The sequence below is a fragment of the Aptenodytes patagonicus genome, chromosome 4, assembly GCF_965638725.1.
Source record: "Aptenodytes patagonicus chromosome 4, bAptPat1.pri.cur, whole genome shotgun sequence".
Taxonomy (NCBI): domain Eukaryota; kingdom Metazoa; phylum Chordata; class Aves; order Sphenisciformes; family Spheniscidae; genus Aptenodytes; species Aptenodytes patagonicus.
In genome coordinates this window covers 974,666-988,411 of record NC_134952.1, presented here as the reverse complement: position 1 = coordinate 988,411, position 13,746 = coordinate 974,666, and the positions used below count along the sequence as shown (strand labels likewise).

At 45.9% G+C, this 13,746-nt stretch overlaps 1 protein-coding gene across 4 annotated transcripts in view; it reads left to right on the top strand.

Annotated features, from left to right (window-relative positions):
- The window catches only part of EXOC6B (exocyst complex component 6B), a 319,252-nt gene that overhangs the window by 143,923 nt on the left and 161,583 nt on the right, over nucleotides 1-13,746 (top strand). For 3 of the 4 annotated variants that reach the window (XM_076335627.1, XM_076335626.1, XM_076335625.1), the window contains exon 7: nucleotides 5,357-5,533. In XM_076335627.1, the coding sequence (XP_076191742.1) occupies nucleotides 5,357-5,533 (177 nt within the window). The remainder of the gene's footprint in view (nucleotides 1-5,356; nucleotides 5,534-13,746) is intronic. The other variant, XM_076335628.1, reaches the window with a different exon arrangement.

Sequence of the window (13,746 nt, the reverse complement as noted above, 5' to 3'; positions counted from 1 at the left end):
CCTGCTTTTTTTGTAATATTGTTTAAGGAATATGTATCCCATTCCTAGGGATATTGGGAAACAATATTTTAAAGTTCTGTGTCTCAGCCCATTAGAGGGGTCTATAAAACAATCGCAGCAGCAAATGTGCAGTAACTAATCAAAACCACCGAAGCTAACCGCAGCGATACTTCAATCCCATGTAAATAATAAACCCTCTTTTTTTTGCTGTGCCTTATCTACTGTCTCATCAGGAAAGAGCTAATTAGATTCTTCTAAAAAGTAAATATTGTCAGTTCATTGGTGGGTGGAGGTGACGGGCGGTAAGACACACTCACGCATTGGCAAACCAATGCAGAAAACAAGGCAAAGTTATTAAAATGCTATAAAAAGCTATTTGAGTTTTAAAGGAGCTTGTTCACCGTGTAGGTGGTATAACAGCTTGCCCTTACAGTGGGTATGGCTTCTGTAGGCAGAGCCTGGAGAAGTCCATGACCTGCTCTGCTACTCCATGTCATTCCCCAGCTTAGCTACGCAGGTTGGGGTTGCAGGTTTGGGGCCGTGTTTGCTTGATCACAAGCACTCAAGTTACTTTGAAAAATTCAACTACTACTTGTCAGTAGTGTTTTAAGCCAACACATTTAATTTCTCATGCAGAACATCGGATCTGTGCGCTTGGTCAGTTGGGTTGGCTCGGTTGAGTTGCGATGGGTGGTGAAGGTGGAGTCCCTGCTCCGAAGCTTGTGGCAGCCATTTCAGGATTGACTTATATTGAGGACTTGTATTTAGGACTCTTGTATGACAGGCTTGAAGGGAAAACCTGCAAAGCCACGTCCTGCAAGGTTGAGCACTTGGCGGAGTGGCGTACAGGTAACATAAAAGAAGCGGATGGCTGGGGAGAGAATACATGTAATAAAAGTAGAAGTGCTTTTTTCCCTTCTTTCTTTGATTTTTCTGTTTCTCAAGGAACAACAGCAAAAGAGGTTGATTCTTCTGGTTGCATTCAGCCAACAAAACCCACCAGCTTCTCAGCTGCGGAGATGAAGGTCTCCTAAACAGCCTGATGGCCAACCCTGGTCCAGTTACAACAGCAAACACAGGTCACTGACCTAAACCTGGAGGTGGAAAGCTGCCTTTGCTTCTTATATCAACCAGCCTGTCAGGGGGACTGGGATTTCTGCCGTGTCAGAGCGGCGTAGGGTGTTCCTGTGCTGCAAGGAGGCTGCCAGACTGCTGTGCTAATCACGTGGATGAAGAAAGTAGCTGTGCTTGGAGGGAGTTTCAGCTACGTGAACCAAACGCTTTGTGTGTTATTGCTAAATGTAACATTAGCTATGAACAGACATTTGGTTTCTTACCCTTTTTTTTTTTTTTTTTTTAATCGTCACATTAAGCAGAGAGTCAAGAGATTGATAGTCTTGTATAATAGAGGCAATTTTACAGAATAATACAAAAATGCACTTGCTTTCATGTAAACCACACCAAAAGGTAAGGGGATTTATTTGATTTTGGTCCCTTGAGGGTTTTTCGCCTCCCCCGTAGCCCCAGGTCCCTCTGTTTTCAGAGGGCACGCTGGAGTGTCGCCTGTGCTTTGATGTGGTTTCTAAAGTGTGCCTCTTCATTGGGCTCCCTACAGATGCCTTTATGTGAAACAGAACATTAAAATCCAAACGTGCCTGCTCTGCAGGTCATTTTTCATCCTTTATGTGCGACATCAAATATATTGCAGAGTTGTTCTGCTGCACCCCCAGCCTGGGAAGGTGCGGGTAACGAGATGGGGGTAGGAGCAGGGAGTTCCTTGGCGGTTAAGCCCAAATTTCTCCTTAGTTGCTTCCTCTGGGCCTCTCCCCAGCTCTCTCTTTCTCTCAAGGTGAAACTGAAACCTCAGTGACTTCACCCAAGCCTGCCGAAGTTAAAGAAAATTTGATATTTCTCACTTACAGGTCACTTCAGTCCAGAATGTTTCCTGCCAAGAGTGGGGGCGGGGGAAATGCCCTCCTGTTAATGGAAAAGCAATTACTATTTTTTCTGGCGTGTACGTTGTGTCATTCCAGCATAACACCTAGGTTATGGGCTCTGCTCGTATCGTGCCGACTCCTCGGGCTCCCAGCCGGCTATTGATGGGCTGCGCCCATCGTATGACTGAGCGGCGGCTGTGCGAGATGGGGGTTACGTGTTGTGATGTGCACTAGTGTGCTGGAAGGGAATAAACATTGACTGGGTTACTTTGGGGCCATTTGTTGGTCTTTAAGGTAGAAACCCCTAGAAAATCTCTTCTAATTTAGAACTTCGCCCCCTCCATATTCCTAAAGGTAAAAATTGCTCTTGGTAGGCTGCAAAGCTTTTGTGCCATTGGGAGCATCTCTCTGGCTGCTTTTTGTGGCTCTCTGGGAGGTGGGACATACTTTTTTTTTTCCTTTTTTCTTTTTCCCAGTAGGTCCCCGGACTTTAATTAAGGTCAAAATTTTTCTCTTGATAAACTTCAGTTTATTTGCATTTAAAGTATGCAAAATACAAAACGTGGCGTTTGAATTTGGATGTTGAACTCCTTGGCCTAGAGCGATGGCTTTTTCTGGAAGGACAGACTTTCTTGACTTTGGGCTTTTGATTCAGATCTTACCAATATTTGATTTGGATCTTACCAATATTGACATCTGGTTAATAGATGTTGTGTACTACTGTACTCCTCTTGTGAGCATAGCTGAAGCTGAAGGCTGACATTAATACCTCTTGTTTGAAAAGAGATGGGGGAGCAAGATAATGTGTCTTCTGAGAACATGTCCACAAGGTCCTCTGTTGAGGCTAATTCTGTGTTCAGCCTAAAATGCTGAATGTTACGTGCTTAGGGCTTCGACAGTGAAGTTCAGAGCTGGCGGCAGCATCCTTCAGCTTGTTAGCCCAGATTTTTCCTCTTCTATGACCACTTTTTCTGCTGTGATCTTGCTACGCCCTGTTTAATGATCCGTTTCGAGTGCAATGTTTTATCCAAAACTTTGCATTTTCCCATTCTTTGATTTCTTCCCTTTCTAGAGGAAAAAAGATTACATAAATTTGAGAGATTTTAATGAGTACAGTGGGCTTGCTTTTGGTGTAGTTTACAGTGGATTCAGTGTTAAAACTTCATTACGCTTCAGTTGAGTAACTTATGTCATAAATGGGCGTATCTAAGGGTGGAATCGAGCCTCGAATCTTTGTTGTGTGGGCTTCAGAAGAACCAAACGTTCACTCCCCTTTTTGAAGTCCTAATTCTCTTTATATGATGTTGCAATGTCTTTCTATACAGTTGTGCCTCTGAAGTTAGAGATTTCTAATGCGAAAAATACCCCTTTTCCCCCAATTGCTTCAAATATTGACATTGCTAGCAAAATTTGTCTTCAGCAGTGTTCACACAGACCTTTTCCTGTGGCTTTGTTGCAAAAATCCCTATTGTTGAGACTCATCCCTTAAGAGGTCTTTTTAATAAGCTTGGTTGGTAGTGCCCTTGCTCAGCCGTTACTTCTCTTGTAGGAGCACTTGTAGGATACTACTGCTCTCCAACCACTAGAGGTCAAGATTGTGCTGTGGCAGAGCACAGGGCTGCGCATCATGTAAAGTTTAGCTCTAATTCCTGGGGCAACCACGTCCAGTGTCAGCTATATGTATTTGATTTCATTATCAATTGCCACGTTTGGCAATTAAGATGAAGCCGATTGTATGTGCCCGGTGTGAAGGGCACTTTGCCTTACACAACGGTAGAGCCCACTGGATTTTGCAAGGGTTGGGATATCTGTGCCGTGCTTGGGTTTTAATATTCTTCAGATCTAGAAACTACGCAAGTGATCGGTCTCTGATGGGGTCTTTCTTCCCAAGGAGGGATTCAAAAGGGAGTTGAGCTGAGAGAGGCTGTCAAAATAAAACTTGCTCATAAATTATTTTTGTGTGATATTAATACTTTTAAGTGTTTAAAAGAAAGTAATTTTGAAGGTTTGCGTCCTAGATAGAGCTTTCTACTTTCTCAGTTCAGGTAGCAAAAGTAATTAGTTTGGGTTTTTTTAATAGGTTCCGCTTGTTTTAATTCTCTATTGTTTTCCTAGCACGGTTGGTTTCACTGACGTCAGTATCTACAATATGATTTCTAGTATTCCTTCTTCCTTCTAAAGCCAGGCTGTCACGTTGGCGTGGGGCAGGGGATGGTTCCCTTTTGCCACCTCATTTTTCTCCTGTTGCAGGGGAGCAATAAAATACACGGGTGCAGGTTTGATTCGGGCTGTACAGGTAATTGCTAGAAATAGAGTTTATATTAATAACTGAAATATATATAAAACTCATTCTTTTTTTAAAAAGAAACTTACCATCTAAAATAATACTTTCAGAAAGACATCTGGATGATTTCCATACACCTTTCTTCTATATATTAAAAATTTATAGAAAAATATGGGAAGGATCCTATAAATCTGTGTGTATATATCCATATAAATTTCAGGTTTTCAGAGCGTTTAGTTTCTAGTTACACCAGAGCCCACATGTGCAGAACCACTGCATCCGTTGGCTTGGCCTTTTCCCCCTTGTTTTGGCCATGATTTGGCATTTGTGGCAAGAACAGTGTCTGTGCCATGCCCCCTCCTTACCCTTCCCCTTCAGTTTGAAGTTCTTGGTCAACTCTCTTGAACAATTGGGGCTAAACCATTTTTCCTGTCAAATATTGTGCTTGGTAACAATAAGGAAGCCAAGTGAGTTTTTGCAGCAGAGCACATGCGTTGACCTCCGCTGCAGACAAACTCCAAAGCCCCGGGAACAGGTATCGACAGCGGTTCGAGGGAGCTCTGCTGAGTCCGTGTGGTTTGCTCCCTGAATCGTGGTGCTTCTCCCAGCGAGCAAATTTTTTGTTCAATACCTTTTACAGCTCATTCTGTACATCGGCAATGTATAATTAAGCTCTCCTGGGGTACCACAAAAATGCTTTCAGGAACCTCTGGGGTCCAGATGTGGAATGTTTTGTGCTGACATGGGTTGAAAAGAGGAACAAATCCAACGGTTAAGTACGTCCTTTAATTTAGCCTGTGACAGTCACCACATGGCCTATGGGCTAATATTTCTGCATCTGTGCTGTAAATAGATCAATATGGCAGTATGATGGGTTTGGCATTTTGATTTGTGAAGAGTCAGAATATTGTTTGTATTGTTGCATAATCCCTGGAATGGTTTTGAAATGAATCTTCTGTTTCTTTGGAAGATCTGGGTCAGGAAAAACATAACATTTCTAAGTTCCATTAAGTGTGTGTTTTATTTTGTCTCATTTGTCGTATTTCATGACTGATTGCATCTTTTGGCTGAAAAAAAAAATATAAATCCGAGGATGCTATCGTAAAACGTGAAATCTGCTTTTTTTTTTTTCTAGGCGCAGCAGCAAAGAAACCTGGACAATATTGTATCACAGCATCCCAGGATAAGCGGGGGAAAGAAGTCCAAGAAAGAAGTCTGCGCAAGCTCAGATCTGGAGGTAAAAAACACTAGCCCCATGTCTGAGCAGGATTCGGGTATCCTGGATGTTGAAGATGAGGATGAGGATGAAGAGGTAACTGTATAACATCAAATCCAGGAGACTGGACAGTTTGGGGGTGATCAGTAGTGTCTCAGACTGTGTTTGCACCTCACTCAGTCTTTCATGTTGCCATGCAGTGTGTCATAAAGATGCAGAATAGGCTGTAGAACCTGGGGTGTGTTTCAGTATTGGGTTATTTTGCACTTTTGTCCCTATTCTCATTAGCAGGCTCAGCACAGGGGCCAAGTACTGTATGAGAACTGAACAGTCCAGGTCCAGAGGGACCTGGACAAGCTCAAGAAGTGGGCCCGTGTGAACCTCACGAGGTTTAACAAGGCCAAGTGCAGGGTCCTGCACCTGGGTCGGGGCAACCCCCGGTATCAATACAGGCTGGGGGATGGAGGGATGGAGAGCAGCCCTGCCGAGAAGGACTTGGGGGTACTGGTGGATGAAAAGCTGGACATGAGCCGGCAATGTGCGCTCGTAGCCCAGAAGGCCAATTGTATCCTGGGCTGCATCCAAAGCAGCGTGGCCAGCAGGTCGAGGGAGGGGATTCTGCCCCTCTGCTCTGCTCTGGTGAGACCCCCCCTGCAGCACTGCGTCCAGCTCTGGAGCCCTCAGCAGAAGAAAGACACGGACCTGTTGGAGCGGGTCCAGAGGAGGGTCACGAAAATGATCAGGGGGCTGGAACGGCTCTGCTGTGAAGAAAGGCTGAGAGAATTGGGGTTGTTCAGCCTGGAGAAGGCTTCAGGGAGACCCTCTTGTGGCCTTTCAATATATAAAGGGGGCTTATAAGAAAGATGGGGACAGACTTCTTAGCAGGACCTGTAGCGATAGGACAAGGGGCAACGGTTTTAGACTCAAAGAGGGTAGATTCAGACTAGGTTTAAAGAAGAAATTTTTGACACTGAGGGTGGTGAAACACTGGCCCAGGTTGCCCAGAGAGGTGGTGGATGCCCCATCCCTGGAAACATTCCAGGTCAGGTTGGACGGGGCTGTGAGCGACCTGATCTAGTTGAAGATGTCCCTGCCCACGGCAGGGGGGTTGGACTAGATGGCCTTTGGAGGTCCCTTCCAACCCAAACCATTCTGTGATTCTATGATTCTATGTTTTCTGTCCTCCACTTCTGTGCTTCCTTGGGAAGGCAGTTTGGTATCTATCCTTCATTTAAAAAAAGATAAATCACTGCATAGCGCATGAGATACCTGGCCTTTTCTGTGTGACGTGTGTCTTGGTGGCAGAGAGATACTTTGTGTTGAAAAGGATTGCATCGGGACAGAATTTTTTAAATGCAGTTTTAATTCCTTGGTGTGCTCCCTTTCTGCTGCTGCTTCCTCAGCCTGGCAGTCAGTTGTTTTTGTTAACCATGAAGCATAACCTCGCTGATAGTGTTGGTGGTTCTTTTCTCCCTGCGCTAGAGGGTAGTGCATGCAGTGGGACATCTTGGATTTATGGTGCAAGAGAGCCTTGTCCCTCAGGAAAGGCAGCTTGGAGGTACCTATGCGGAGTGTAGGTCACAAGGTGTTGAGCCTTTTTGATGTGTTCTTCATTTCTTGCGATGCAGTCTTGCGTTGGACCTTTTGGCAAGTTTTATCTGCCACGCTGGATGCTTTTTCTCTTACTGCTGTTACATCAGGAGAATGATATTTTCCGCTACAACCTGTAACTGAATTGGGTAGTATTTGTTGCCCTGAAGTCTACGACCAGCCAGAGAAGAGGACTGAGAACAAGTTTCTGAAGTTTAAAATAGTCTGGGTTGCTCAAGTGGTTCTGTGCTCGTGTTCTGCCTTTTTCCCCGCAGTTCAATTCTCTCCTCTTCATCTCTGCTGCACTTCCAAAGCAGAGCGAGGAGATGACCGCTTACTCCACAGGCACCAAGCTGTAGGGTACGGCCCAGAGCCCTCACGCTGCACTGAAACCGTCTGGGTGGGCTACTTACTCCTGCATCAAAATGGAAATAGAGCAGAAGTTAAACAAAGGAAAAGTGAGTGGGAAGGGCAGGTTTTTTGAAAACAAACATTGATTTGATCGATTTTGGTATTCTCCTGTGAAAAAATAAAAATCTGGTCCTTCGGTAGTTCTTCTTCCATCTCACTCTGAAAACCTCTCACTTGCTGTGCAGTGGGTTCTCGCCAAACCAGGCGGCAGTGTGAAACGTGGCGGTACTTGGGGTGCATGCGAAGTTTGAGTCGATCGGAATTAGAAATGAGAGTTGAATTTCAATTAGAATGGAAAGGCGTAAGGGAAAGCATGAGGAAGAGGTTAAGGAGGGAGGACTCTCATTTGCATAGCGCAGTTGGGAGAAGCCTCTCGCGTCGTTTGATGAGCGGAATTGACTCCTCTGGAGGCAGATGCGGTCCCGTCTCCGGGTGCGTTTAGAGCCGGGCTGGCGCGGGAGGGGGGACCGGGCCGGGGCCGGGGCCGGGGCCGGGGCCGGGGCCGGGGCCGGGGCGGCGGCCGCTGTCCGTGGTGATGAACCGGAGCGCGGCGGGGCCGCACCCGCAGGAGCCGCCTCCGTCTGCTCGGCCTGGCCTCCCGGAGCCCTGTGGCAAGGACCTCCCCGCCTCGTCCTCCCGGGGTTGCCTTGGGGAGGGGAGGGGGGGGGCAGGGAAGGAGAGGGTTTTGGTTCCCGATGAGCTTCGCTCTTCCCCGTGCTCCTGCCTCCTGGGGGTCTTTTCCTTTTTTGAAAAGAAAATGGTTTATTTATCAGTACAAATGGATCTCTCGCCTGGAAATAGAGCCATTACATTTTGGGGTCCCTCACTAGACACTGAGGTGCTGGAGCGTGTCCAGAGAAGGGCAACAAGGCTGGTGAGGGGTCTGGAGAACAAGTCTGATGAGGAGCGGCTGAGGGAACTGGGGTTGTTTAGCCTGGAGAAAAGGAGGCTGAGGGGAGACCTCATCGCTCTCTACAACCACCTGAAAGGAGGTTGTAGCGAGGTGGGGTCGGTCTCTTCTCCCAAGTAACAAGCGACAGGACAAGAGGAAACGGCCTCAAGTTGCGCCAGGGGAGGTTTAGATTGGACATGAGGAGAAATTTCTTCACCAAAAGGGCTGTCAAGCACTGGAAGAGGCTGCCCAGGGAAGTGGTGGAGTCACCATCCCTGGAGGTGTTTAAAAGACGTGTAGCTGAGGCGCTGAGGGACATGGTTTAGTGGTGGACTTGGCAGTGTTAGGTTTGCAGTTGGACTCGGTGATCTTAAGGGTCTTTTCCAACCTAAATGATTCTGTGATTCTAAATCTGAAGGTTTGTCATGTGTGTGTAGTGGGTTGACCCTGGCCAGCAGCTAAGCCCCCGCCCAGTTGCTCACTCACCCCCCAACCCTCAGAAGATTTGGGGAGACAATGTGAAGGGCAAAAGCAAGAAAACTCGTGGGTCGAGGTAAAGACAGTTTAATAAGCAAAGGGGAAGAAAACCCACCAAACAATGCAAAGGCAATCACTCACCACCTCCCACCAGCAGACCGATGCCCAACCAGTGTCTGAGCAATGGCTACTTCTGAAAAAAACCCCACACCCCCAGTTTTATTGCTGAGCATGGCGTTACATGGTGTGGACTATCTCTTTGGTCATTTTGGGTCAGCTGTCCCAGCGGTGTCCCATCCCAGCCTCTTGCCCAGCCCCAGCCTACTTGCTGGGGGGGGCAAAGTAAGAAACAGAGAAGGTCTTGATGCTGTGTGAGCACTGTTTAACAACAGCTAAAACACTGGTGTGTTATCAACACTGTTTTGGTCACACATCTAAACCACAACACTGCATGGGCTGCAATGAAGAAAATGAACTCCATCCCACCCAAACCCGTACAGTGTGTAAAATGTTAATGGGAGGTTCTTTGGTAAGGATTCTCTAAAGTTACAGGCCAACTGCAAAATTGTTTTTCATGGTTGACGGATTCATTGCTAACTTTTCATCTTCTGGTGTGACTCTTTCTCCTATCAGTACTTAAAAGGGGGCTTATAAAAAAGATGGCGGCAAACTTTTTAGCAGGGCCTGTTGTGACAGGACAAGGGGGAATGGCTTTAAACTAAAGGGGGGGAGATTTAGACTAGATATAAGGAAGAAATGTTTTACGCTGAGGGTGGTGAAGCACTGGCCCAGGTTGCCCAGAGAGGTGGTGGATGCCCCATCCCTGGAAACATTCCAGGTCAGGTTGGACGGGGCTCTGAGCAACCTGATCTAGTTGAAGATGTCCCTGCCCACGGCAGGGGGGTTGGACTAGATGGCCTTTAGAGGTCCCTTCCAACCCAAACTATTCTATGGTTCTATGATTATCTGATCTATGCAGGGATACTATTAATACAGAACTGAGTCTCCAAAGTTAATCCTCGTTGCTTACAATTGTTAGTGTTAAGTATCCTGAGTGCAAGTGAACTGCATCTCACTTCCTGCACAGCCCCCGTGTTCTGGAGCGATGGAGAAGACTTTCTAGGCTTAGAGGGACAGTACTGCAACAAGCGGGCATATGTCATTTGCTGTGCTATGGCCGTCACCGAGATTGCTGAGGCGTATGCTTCTCAAGGAAATACGGATTACTGCTAACAAGAAAACCTGGAGAAAGAAAAGGTGCCCCCTTGTAGAATAAAGTCAGTAGACAAGTAAAGAAATGATCCTGAAGCATTCAAAAACTGCACTGGTAGCTCTTGCTCTTGACCTGTCACAGCCAATAAAGCCACCCAGTAACTGCAGGTTTCTATTTAAAAGACAGCCAGTGAAGACTGGTTGAATATGGAAAGGGAAGAATGAAGGGCACCTTGCACCCACTCCTACTCAGAATTGAGAACAGGATGGTCCTGGGTGTTTCTCATTATGTTTAGGCAGGAGAGCTCCTGATCCTGGTGCATAGGCTGGAAAAAGTGGGGTAAATATTTTATTTTTTTTTTTTTCCCCTTTAGGAAATATCTGAGGCCCTTCAGCAGGCTGTGTTACAGGGTTCTTTCTCCACCTAGGCTGGATGAACTCTTCTAGAGAGCCCATGATTCCTTACCCATATGGAGCAATCCCATCATTCCTGCAGCAAAATTTACAGGAAAAGCTTTGAAAGGGAAGAAGGAGCAGAACGGTTTTGCTTATACTGTTGCATGTGTTCTAGTGTAGCTCATTCTCTCCCCTGGAGTAGAAGAGAGCTCTGCCAGCTGCATTCAAGAAGATGAATGTGAGATGTGGTTCTCCACTCCATTAGTGTTCTCCAGTTTGGAGACATTGTGGTCCAGACTTGTCCCACTTAAGTGCAGATGCCTCACTGAGGTGGAAGCTCCAACTATAATCAGAGTGAGGGAGCGGGCCCAGCTGTAAAGTGAGCTGGGAGAAGGCTTAAATTCAGTTTTTATGAATGTCAAGTTGCAGAAGGAGAATTTGCATTACACGGTGAGTAGCTCCATAGTCCGTTTGGTTTGTGCCAGCTGTTCCCTTTGTAGTAAAAAGCATCCAGAAAACTATAAAGCTCATCCAGATTCTTCTCATTTTCAGTGACTTTTCTTGTTGAATACAGCAGGAGAAACTCGCCTGCGTTGTGCCTTGTTTCTTCTTGTCCCCAGAAAAGACTGGTCAAGTGTCTATGAAGTGGTTGGATTGAATTGGACTCCCTGGTGTTCCTTTGTGGGAGAGGAAATTTTAAGGAAGGACATCACGCTTTAGCAGAACGGCCACTCAACTGTCTTTGAAGAACAAACCAACAAATTCCAGACAGTTTTCTATTTGGAGAAGGAGTTTGGCACTCAGGACATCAGCAGGTGTGAGGTGTAGCCAAAATTCATCATGCTTCTGGCATTCTTTCAGGTTGACCTGGCTGTAGGAATAAGCTGTAATTCTCTAAGTGAGCGTAATAGATTTCTTACAAAGTTTTGGGAGCTAGAGCAGGGGGTCCCAGAGAGCTCTCTTGGCTTTCCCTGATAAATGGCTTTGTTAGGTGCCATCAGCCTCCACCTTTTGTTTGCTTCCACTAGTAATTATGCAAAAACCATGTTGGGCACTGAGAGAAACCTCTCTATTTCTAGACAAAGCTGTCTGCCTGTTGTCTATAATATGACCCAGAGTGAGATCAGTTAGTCTGCAGGACCACTGGGCCACTTCCAATGTCACAGTATCCTGAGCATACTCATGACTGTGCAAATGCATTCAGGTTTTTTTTCCTTATGTTTGTCCCATGGGACACACTGGGGCAGTCCAAGGACAGCAAGACCACACAAGATGTAGCAAATCTACAGCAGAGTTTGTTCTGTGCCTCCATTCAGCGCCTCCATTCAGCGTGGGGTAAAGTGCTTTCCAGCTGCTGGTACCTAAAGAGATTAGATGTGATTTGTTGAATCACAGAATGGTTTGGGTTGGAAGGGACCTCTAAAGGCCATCTAGTCCAACCCCCCTGCCGTGGGCAGGGACATCTTCAACTAGAGCAGGTTGCTCAGAGCCCCGTCCAACCTGACCTGGAATGTTTCCAGGGATGGGGCATCCACCACCTCTCTGGGCAACCTGGGCCAGTGTTTCACCACCCTCAGTGTCAAAAACTTCTTCTTTAAACCTAGTCTGAATCTACCCTCTTTGAGTCTAAAACCGTTGCCCCTTGTCCTATCGCTACAGGTCCTGCTAAGAAGTCTGTCCCCATCTTTCTTATAAGCCCCCTTTATATATTGAAAGGCCACAAGAGGGTCTCCCTGGAGCCTTCTCTTCTCTAGGCTGAACAACCCCAACTCTCTCAGCCTTTCTTCATAGCAGAGGTGTTCCATCCCCCTGATCATTTTTGCGGCCCTCCTCTGGACCCGCTCCAACAGGTCCGTGTGTTTCCTGTGCTGAGGGCTCCAGAGCTGGATGCAGTGCAAACCAACACTACTTTGAGCAGTAGAGTTTTACTCTACTTACAGATGCTTTCTGCAATGTGTGCGTCACGTGAAGAGACCCATCCTGCTCAGCGTCCTCCACTGGACTTGAGCCTTTGTGGGTGCAGTGTCGTGTGTGCTCATGTTCCTCTGCACCAGCTCATCTATGTATGTCAATCAATGGGCCCATGAGTTGGTTCATGAAACACCTCTCTTGAATTCCTGGTGTTTAAGTCTGGAGGTTTTTTTCCCGTCACTGAAAGAGGGGTGAATGTATCTGTGCTTGTGTCATGTCTTTACATCAAAAACTAACAAGGTGCAGAGATTCAAGCCATTATATCACAAATTTGTCTGAAGCCAGATCAGAGCATCCCTTAACTCTGGGCCAGCCTTGTGTTGGTGGCAGCTACAGTTGAATGTTTCCATTGAAAACTTGGCTCCCATGGGTTAAATTTGCTACAGGCAGTGTTTAGCCCGACTGAAAACATTCTTGCGAGAAGAGAGGGCTTGGCTGTTTACAGAGACTGACAGGTCTGCCTCTGCCCCCAGCACCAGGAACGTGCTGGATGCAGGGTTTGGGAATTAGGTTTGTGAAGCTGATGTTTTGTGGACTGGGACAATTTTGGACAAGATGAATAAATTCTTTGTTCTGCAAATCAAAAGGAAAAAAAAAAGATCAGGCTGAAGGGGAGGTGTCAGGGGAGTAATCAGTCCTGTTGTTGAGGCGGCTCTAGTTCTCATTTCATCGTCAAGTTTCAAAAATCAAAGATTTATTTATTTTTTTGAACACTGGTAGTGCAGCTTTGGCTAAGAAAATCAAGTCACTGCTAAAGGGGATGTGCTAAGCCTGAATTTTTAGATATGTCTAAATATCTAAATAGTAGATAAATATCTAAATATGTAAATATTAGATATGTTTAAATTGTGCAACGTGTTAAACTAACCACAGAGATAATATCATATATTCTCTATATTCAGAGGCCTATCTTGGTTAGTCTGGAAAGATTTCAAACGATAGGATTATTATTTCTTCTGTTGTAGGGCTATGGCTATATGTGGAAGAGGTGGTCTGTTCTTTTCCTTAAAATATATTGCAGGTTTATACCCTGCATAAAATCCTAGCACAGTGTTTGGGTGCATGTCTTTCTGTTTGCAAAAAGCTTTCTGGTCACCCAGGACTTGTGCTTCCATGTCTTATAGTGTTCTACCTAGCTTAGCAATTTTAAAGCTATTAATGTCTCGGAGATGTTAACTCCGCAGATAGTCCAGCATATATTTTTGTGAGAGTGTGTGTGGGCTTAAAAGTTTTTACAGAAGATCAGAGACTCTGAAAATGTTGCAGTCTGCTTTGAAAGAATTTCTCTGGGGGAGTAAACTCTGTTTTTGGCAATATCCTGATTTCACAAATCTTTATCAGAAATATTTCTCCGTGGACC